Below are 8,249 nucleotides of genomic sequence, written 5' to 3'. Positions count from 1 at the left end.
GAATTCAAGTCCCTGACTGGGAGGAGCTTAAGGTGCACTCACATGGTTCCTGAGGTAGTGGGCACTATGGGAATGTCCTCAGCCTCCATCGGGATTGACCAGGGGATGTGAAACTGAGGGGCCAGTTCCCGCATGATCATGTTCCTAAAGGAGAAAAAAAGGCACTACTATAAACCTATTATAAATAATTACATTCGCACAGAATCAGCTACAGCTTCCTTTTGTCTATAAAATAGTCACCCAATGAAATGTAGGCGTAGTATTAAAAACACTGAAGAAAGAGACGTTTTTTAATATCGGTTCCCTTTCTTTCTTTGTCTGTAAACGGATATTATGTTACAACAGTCACTTAAAAAGGAAGAAAGGAAGGTAGGAAGCAATGTCATTGTCAGTGGAGCGTTGCATTTTTTATTTGATTGTTTTGCACACTTTATGTGAAGTTACTTCATGTAATAAAAAGACTGACATGACACATTACATACATTAGCTCTCTACAGCAAAGTCTAAGGACTAAGTTAATCTTTTACAAGTGAGGTCACACAATTAAACTAATGTACAATTTTTACATAGTTGATGTAGCTGTATGCTGTTAGAGTAAGTACCCATGGGCAATCTCAATGATTACAGCAATCGGGAGAGTGAGTCACCTGACCAGCCTCAAAATCTGTATGGATTATGCACATGAACGGAACACATGACCAACTTTTCTTCATTTGAGATAGCTTACCCAAGAACTTTGGCACAATCATCATAGTACTTCATGGAGTTCTTTACAAAGCTGAACCCGTTGACATCGCACACAAAGGAGTGGCCGTTGGCTCTGAGGAGGTCGAAACCGCACACCGTTTGCTGTAGGGACACATTGCCTCGGTCAACACCACATGAAGCCACACCAAGTCCATCTGAAGACCAGTGCCTGGTCACTAGCGGGGCTTACTTTGAAGGCAAGGCACACTTTGCGAGCCACCAGCTTCTCCATGGCAGTGAGCATGACAGGGTAGCGAATCTCCTTCCCCTCACTGTCTCTCTCCACCTTTCCGTCCAGAGCTGGAGACTTACGAGCCTCCGCATGCGCATAATCTGGACCCACAGTGTAGACCTACACACACACACACACACACACACACACACACACACACACACACACACACACACACACACACACACACACACACACACACACACACACACACACACACACACACACACACACACACACACACACACACACACACACACACACACACACACACACACACACGTAAGGAGATTCATATCTACCCCTCACATCTTGAAGACAAAATTACACAAATATTGAAAAATAAATGAAAAATGAAATGCCGTGAATCATGCATCTGTGCTAATAAACAATAGAAACCATGGAAACCAAATCAGGAAAGGGAATTGTATTGGTTGTTTAGTATTTCAGAGAGGATAACATCAAATCAGGAGTCGACATTTCTGATGGAAACACATACAAATACACATACTTTACACATGGCAGTGTGTCCAAAACATACTAGTTATTTGTTGTCGACACCCATTACCATTTCTGTGATGGTTTCTGTTGTGTTTGTTTTCTGCAGGGATCTGGGATCAACAAGCAAACATAAAGAAAGCCAAACAAAAACAGAGGCAGCCACCACTGGTTAGCGTTTGGGACTTGTAACCGGAGGGTTGCCGGTTCGAACCCTGACCAGTAGGTGAGCAAGGCACCTAACCCCTCACTGCTCCCAGAGCGCCGCTGTTGTTGCAGGCAGCTCACTGCGCCAGGATTAGTGTGTGCTTCACCTCACTGTGTGTTCACTGTGTGCTAAGTGTGTCTCACTAATTCACGGATTGGGATAAATGCAGAGACCAAATTTCCCTCACGGGATCAAAAGAGTATATATACTTATACTTATACACTTATACTTATACCTTGACGTCTGTGCCATCAGTAGGCATGAACTCCTCGTAAATATAAGAGCCCGTCTTCCTCACAGCGGTCTCAGGGGAATACACACTACTGCGACTCCCGATCTGCAAAGCAACACACACAACCAAACACGCCAAGGTGTGTTAATGGGTGCTTTCAAATAACACTGAGTGACTGTCATTTTGGTAGCCAGGGTATTTTATACAAATCTCCATGAACAAGGATGTGCACTTCAAAACAGACTGCTGCAGGGTGCCACTACTGTACGTTACCACCGCCACACTAATCCTAATAATACGCATTTTGAATTAGGTCTTTTTTCCTCAATCTGCTGCTATGTGATAGTTAGTTAATCATTCCTAACTGTGTGGTGGTGGCAGATGGGACACCTTTCTGAAGAGGCGCTGACTGCCCCCCCCAGCTGAGGTAGGGTAGTAGATGTAAACGTTGTGGTCCTCGGCGGAGACCGGCTTCTCCACAAAAGGCTTCGGGAACACCTCTCCATTCACCTCCACCTGGTCCTCGCCCTCCAGCAGGTTACATTCTGCCAGGGCAGCAGAGTGGACAGTGGCCAGTCAGTTACCAGTAATGACAACTAGTAAGACAACTGTAACTATAACAATATAGACGTCCACACACTGAAGTCTCACGTCACACACACACACACACACACACACACACACACACACACACACACACACACACACACACACACACACACACACACACACACACACACACACACACACACACACACACACACACACACACACACACACACACACACACACACACACACACACACACACACACACACACACACACACACACACACACACCTCATGTTGATGAATGTGATGTCTAAAATCCGATGGATTCTGATTGGTTGGCAGCTTATATCATTCTGAGTGTGATCATTAAGGTATGTGGTGTGGTCACTCATTCGATTATTACGGTATGTGGTGTGGTCACTCATTCATAGAGCGATACTTAAAGGGACACCAGGCAACGTTTTCGTGTTAATTAATCATCTTCGTAAGTCGGTTACGGGGCGAATGAAGGCTCTCTCGCCCGCCCCTACTGCTTGTAGGAAGAATATCCCACTTGCAAGTTCGGTGTATCCTACCCGCCGACCGAAGCAGGATCAGTTTACAGCACAGAGGCAGGCTAACGAAACGCTAGAGATTGTTGCAAACGTGTGTATAATGGCAGAGCCGGCGAAGAAGCATCGAAAACCCTTGACGGAAGATGCAAAGAAAAGGAAAAGAGCTTCAGACCGAGCGAGGGGGAGTTTCGTAGAGAAAAAACATCAGGCTTGCCTGGTGTCCCTTTAAAACTGTCGGATGTCGGATGAGTGTCTTGATGTTGGCCTGGATAGTTCCTGTGTATCAGTTGCTTTGAGTGCTTTTATTCAGATCACTGATTTTTATTGCCAATTCCCCAGCAAGATTAACAGCTGAATGACAAGACCTTTCGATTGCACTGAGCATTATGGTCTCACTCTACAGAGCTTTGTGATCTCGAGCGTCTCCACATGCTGTTTCCTGTTGTAATGTGGACATACAGGCCAGTGAACAGATCACTCAGTTTGTAGATGATTACCTTCTGGTCTGTCAGGGTCTCTGTTTAACACCACATAGCGTGGCAGGTCAATCCCCTCCTCAAGCAGGATCCGGTACACTTCACGCCTGCACAAACCAAAACAGGACAGGTCATTCCTCTGAGCGCATAGATCACGTGTGTCCTGTAAGTCATTATCATGGTCTACATGCCGATCATACCTGTCTTGGATGAAGTACTGCATGTTGAGATCATTGATAAGGAGAGGATTTCTTAATTTGGCATAACTCACAGCTTTGTCCAGTGGGAATCCTAAAGCAAACAAACACACACAGACACAGAGAGAGAGAGAGAGAGAGAGAGAGGGAGAGAGAGAGAGTAAGTAATAATAAACATACAAAGTAAACATATATACATATATTATGCGCTATAGAAATAAAAGTGACTTGACTTGACTATATACATATTGTACTGTGTGTGTGTGTGTGTGTGTGTGTGTGTGTGTGTGTTGCACCTTTGGAGTGAAACGAGATGAGGCAGTCACAGAGAGGCCACTTCTCCACAGGCTCGTTGAGGATGACCTCCTCGGGGAAGATGGCCACAGTGATGTACTCAAACTTACAGAGCCGCTCCATGATCTGCGTCATGGGCTTGGACGTGGACTTCTTCATCATGGCGCAGATGCCCACCACGATCTGCCGCTCGGACAGCTGACGGTCAGGAAGGGGAACAGAAGCGTCAGCAGACAAGCTTGATCTGGAGCCACAGACCTGACTACAAACATTATGCTGATCCGTTTCCTCTTCAGAAAAAAAAAATGGCTCTATGTAATGATCATCATCCTCTTTCTGTCTGACCACAAACGTCCACTACCATCGGCTAATATACAACACACATTTGACACAATAGGATTCAGGGTCAGGTTTATGTGAGCTCTCCGATTGTTACAGTGCCCTTACCAACTCCTCGTCCTCGTCCTCGTCGTCGTACAGTCCCATATCGCTCCTCATCGATCCGTCCTCCACGTCCTCGGAGCCCATCAGGAACCTGGCGCTCCCCCCCTGGACCAGCAGCTCCGCTCCGCCCTCGGGCCGAGACATGGCCGCCGTCAACAGACGGAGCTGGACACAGGGCCCCACAGAGACGACATCCAAAAAGGAGGGGGGGGGGGGGGGGGGCTGGAGGTTGGGATGAGGGAGGGGTGGGGGTGGGGTTGTGTGGGGGTGGGTGGGTGAGGTGGGCCAACCCAGATGCTGAGGTTTGGGCTGCCTTTGGTCAGAGCAAAGTGGGCCTGGTTCTCAGAAGGCCTGACATCCTGCCTTAGCTCTGCCCATCATGAGCTTCATTATGGCCTCTGGGGAACATCTTCTTCTGCACACATACAGGTCAAACATATGGATATTAGCCAACAAACCTTACAAGTATGAAGCTTAACATTAACATGTCTGTAACATCACCTTGGAAACCTCAACAGGTGGAAAGAGGAGTGAATGGTGGACCTAGCCTCGGCTAATTACCTAGCCTAGGTAATTCTTATGTTTGACTGGCCCACTGAACATGCTTTATCTTACTAAAAAAGGATTTTAACAAGTGCTGTTTTTGCCAGTATTGGCCATCACTGTCCACACACCTTCAAAATATAGAAAATGGAAAATAACTAGTACATTGAGTACTTTATTAACTCCTATTAAGGTACTTGAGCAGGTTTCTCAGATGAGAAATGAGCCCATTTTAAGGGAGTAGGCTAATTGTACTTTTACTTGAGCATAGGCTAGATGGTCAGTGCTCTGCCCACCACTGACTCCAGTTTTGCACTAATGACCCAGTAAAGTTTCCCATGCCAGATTTGTATCTATGATCTATCTCTTGGGGAAACAGCATTTATGGTAACCTCATGCCTGCTTATCTGATGAGTTGAAAATACAGATGGAGAGAATGTCTTCTCATAATTTAACAGTATAACTATAAATAGAATCTATGGTCAGATTTGTTTGCAATCCCTTAAATATAGACTGACAATAGCAGACATGCCAAAGCCTTTCATATCTCTGACCACACCAGAGTCTTAAATAAGTTTGAAGTTTCAAGAGCAATCTGATCAAAACTGGATCCCAAGTTCCTCTTCGACGCCCCCCTTACCCACTGCCCGACAAACAGCAGAGCAAAGGGGAAAACAAGGCGTCCAAGAAACCTACACCTGAGCTCACGTTTCAGCCCCCGCACAGACGGACTGCTGAGGGCAGTACTCAAGTTCATGAAGGTCATGAAGGTCATGAAGGTCATAGAGACCAATGAATCTGAGGGCCGGCATGAATTGCAGTTGCATTTCAGCAGAAAGCATTGAATGTAACCTAGCCAAAGGAACCTAGCCCTTTCTGCCATTTTTAGGAAGAGACTACAACTGGAAAAAAACACACACACACACACAGGAAGTTGATCAAAACACTGCTTTCCCCACAGACACAGCAATTTAGCCACCCAGACAACAAAAGACATAATTTAGTCCACTGTCTCTCTCTGTCTCTCTCGCTCTCTCTTCTCCTATCCTATAAACTCATCCCCCCCCCTCCCCCCGTCTCTGATCTCTGCCGGGTACCAGAAATAGCCCTTGGCTCTTTGAAGGGGCCAGGCCTCTGACCAAGGGTCTTTATTTCCCCAGCAGATAAGTCATCTCTGCTGGTGTTGACAGGTGGATAGGAAGAGAAAAGAAGCCATGTTTTGTCAACCCCGGGTCAAGGCACACCCACCATGATAGACAAACTCATAAAAACACATGCACAACTACCTAAGACTCCACACCAATAATATTACCCCTTCCTTGGACAGCCGCCAGCTGTGTGGGCTACTGAGAGAGACCCAGCTACATGATTAGACACTAGGGTGACAGCCACCTTCAGCCTGTATGCGGAGTGGGCTATGTTACACATTTCAACATAAACATATCATATACCATGACAGTTAGTAAAAGCAGTTGCTGTATTTCATCATGACACACACCTACTGTCCCCTATCCACTCTTGTGCACTCTAGAGTCTAGTTAGATCCAGGCACACTGAAGAGGCTAGGCTATATCTCTACACAATGGCGAAAAGAGAATCCTATGGGTTTATAGAACAATCCAAAACATACTATTAGTCATTTTTAGGGTGTCATTTCTTCTCATGTCAATGTAATTGTATTCATTTTTATTTTATTTATAAATTATTGATTAGAAATGATAACCTACACAACTGATAATAAATCAGGAAGTTACATTAGGCAAACTTTTAAAGAAGGTTCTGTAAAGGTTCCATGGCATATTATTGCTGTCAATTGATTTGTAACCTACTCTTTGCAACATTGTAACCATAAACTGCAGTAGCGCTACATTAAACGTCTCGATATCTGGCAAGCCTAGTCCTCATTCAGATCACAGGGAAGGCCTACCTGTGGTGCTGTGGTTGCTTAACTGTAAAATCGATTCAGTGACGTAAGTGAAGACTAAAACAATCTCCGTCAGATAAATGATTAACCAAATTGTTAATGATTATTTCACAATCGATCGATCCACTTGCTAATTATCAGATATTCCGACCTATGCATTAACACGCCAAGCAAGTCTAACTGTATGGACAAATAGCCTACTAAGCTTGCTGCATAGCAATCCATCCCACTTGCTTGATATACTGTTGGAGTACACATGCATTCTCTCACTGCCTTAAAAGTAAATGATGCTTCGTTAAACACAGCTCACGACACTGAGCCCGTGGAAAAAGGCCAGGACACAGCGCCCAACATCTGACACGATAGTAGGCTAGCACGGAGATTCATTGCGCTCTCTGAAGTAGGAAACATTGTTGACATCGCCCTTTTGTCACAAGGAAGGAAGTAACCCACTGCAACTGAAGGGCCCGTCGTGTCTTGCAAATCTAAAAATAGAACTTTCTAAACTGAAAGAGACCAATCTATCACAATATATCATTTCCTTACAATCTACCAATTAGACCAACTACACTAAAGCAAGCATTTATGAAGAGATTAGCAGTTATAGCCCTAGGCTAAAACAAACCAAGCGTGTTTAGCTGCACAATTAGAAACAGACAATGTGGACTAATTTACCACAGAAAAGAAGGGTATTTTTCCTTCCAGTGTTAGTCAATATAGTCCATGACAGACAAACCCAAGTGGTTGATAGCCTACTGCTGTCAGTCTCTGGAAGGCTACCGCATCTCACCCGTCAGCCAAGTTCAGCCCCTCGTTATTGCGGAGGCAACTTGGTAAGTTGGTAAACCCACTTAAGACAATTGTTTGCTGTATGTTTCAACAGTTTTAAAATTAAGTTTTGCAGCCAACGTATACAACATCAACAACTTGCAATGAATTCGAAGTCGGGGAAACAAGCAAGCCAAGGTTATGCATTGATTTAACTCACTTCGCGGGAGAGGGCAGGCAGTAGGCTGCTAGTTGACTTCCCTGTAGGTCTCTTCTTGACAACGATAACTGCTCTAGAAACTTACCTTCGGAGAGAACTTGACAGTCTTCTTCTTCTCCATAGCCTAAACTACTACACCGATGGGTGACTAAAGACGTTTACGACCGCCGCCTACAGTATTGGATGGGTAGTATCTGATAGAGGTGGATTTTATCGTTCGTTCTCATGACACAGTTCGCGTCGTTCAGTTCGCCAAGATGATTCGTTCTGAATCGTTCGTTCGTTCGTTCTTTCAGTCGCATTTCCGGTACAACGTAGTTCAGCGGTGAATCATGGAATGCAGGTTCTCAGCTCCTCGTT

The 8,249-nt window shown here is 45.1% G+C and overlaps 1 protein-coding gene and 1 long non-coding RNA gene across 7 annotated transcripts in view; both read right to left on the bottom strand.

Moving 5' to 3' along the window:
* ppip5k1b (diphosphoinositol pentakisphosphate kinase 1b) overlaps positions 1–4,639 on the bottom strand; it is a 36,111-nt gene extending 31,472 nt beyond the window's left edge. For all 6 annotated transcript variants that reach the window (XM_076271599.1, XM_076271602.1, XM_076271603.1 and 3 more), the window contains exons 1-9: positions 4,438–4,639; positions 3,993–4,188; positions 3,700–3,790; positions 3,521–3,606; positions 2,308–2,462; positions 1,921–2,022; positions 938–1,099; positions 728–849; positions 43–144 (exon numbers count right to left, since the gene is read on the bottom strand). In XM_076271599.1, coding sequence (XP_076127714.1) covers positions 43–144; positions 728–849; positions 938–1,099; positions 1,921–2,022; positions 2,308–2,462; positions 3,521–3,606; positions 3,700–3,790; positions 3,993–4,188; positions 4,438–4,578 — 1,157 coding nt within the window. In that variant the 5' untranslated portion in view covers positions 4,579–4,639. The remainder of the gene's footprint in view (positions 1–42; positions 145–727; positions 850–937; positions 1,100–1,920; positions 2,023–2,307; positions 2,463–3,520; positions 3,607–3,699; positions 3,791–3,992; positions 4,189–4,437) is intronic.
* Positions 4,640–4,702: 63 nt separating this feature from the next.
* On the bottom strand, positions 4,703–8,002 carry LOC143141412 (uncharacterized). Its single transcript, XR_012990778.1, has 2 exons — positions 7,890–8,002; positions 4,703–4,849 (listed from the first exon to the last, which is right to left on the bottom strand). It is a non-coding gene; the product is annotated as an uncharacterized LOC143141412 (long non-coding RNA).
* Positions 8,003–8,249: the final 247 nt, after the last annotated feature.

Source organism: Alosa pseudoharengus, unplaced genomic scaffold (assembly GCF_046254945.1).
Source record: "Alosa pseudoharengus isolate Yale_2024_CS ecotype anadromous, Long Island Sound unplaced genomic scaffold, YU_APseudo_1.1 YU_APseudo_1.1_scf_10, whole genome shotgun sequence".
In the NCBI taxonomy this organism is placed as follows: Eukaryota; Metazoa; Chordata; class Actinopteri; order Clupeiformes; family Clupeidae; genus Alosa; species Alosa pseudoharengus.
The sequence above is the reverse complement of the archived record's forward strand: the minus strand, read 5'-3'. Positions and strand labels throughout refer to the sequence as shown.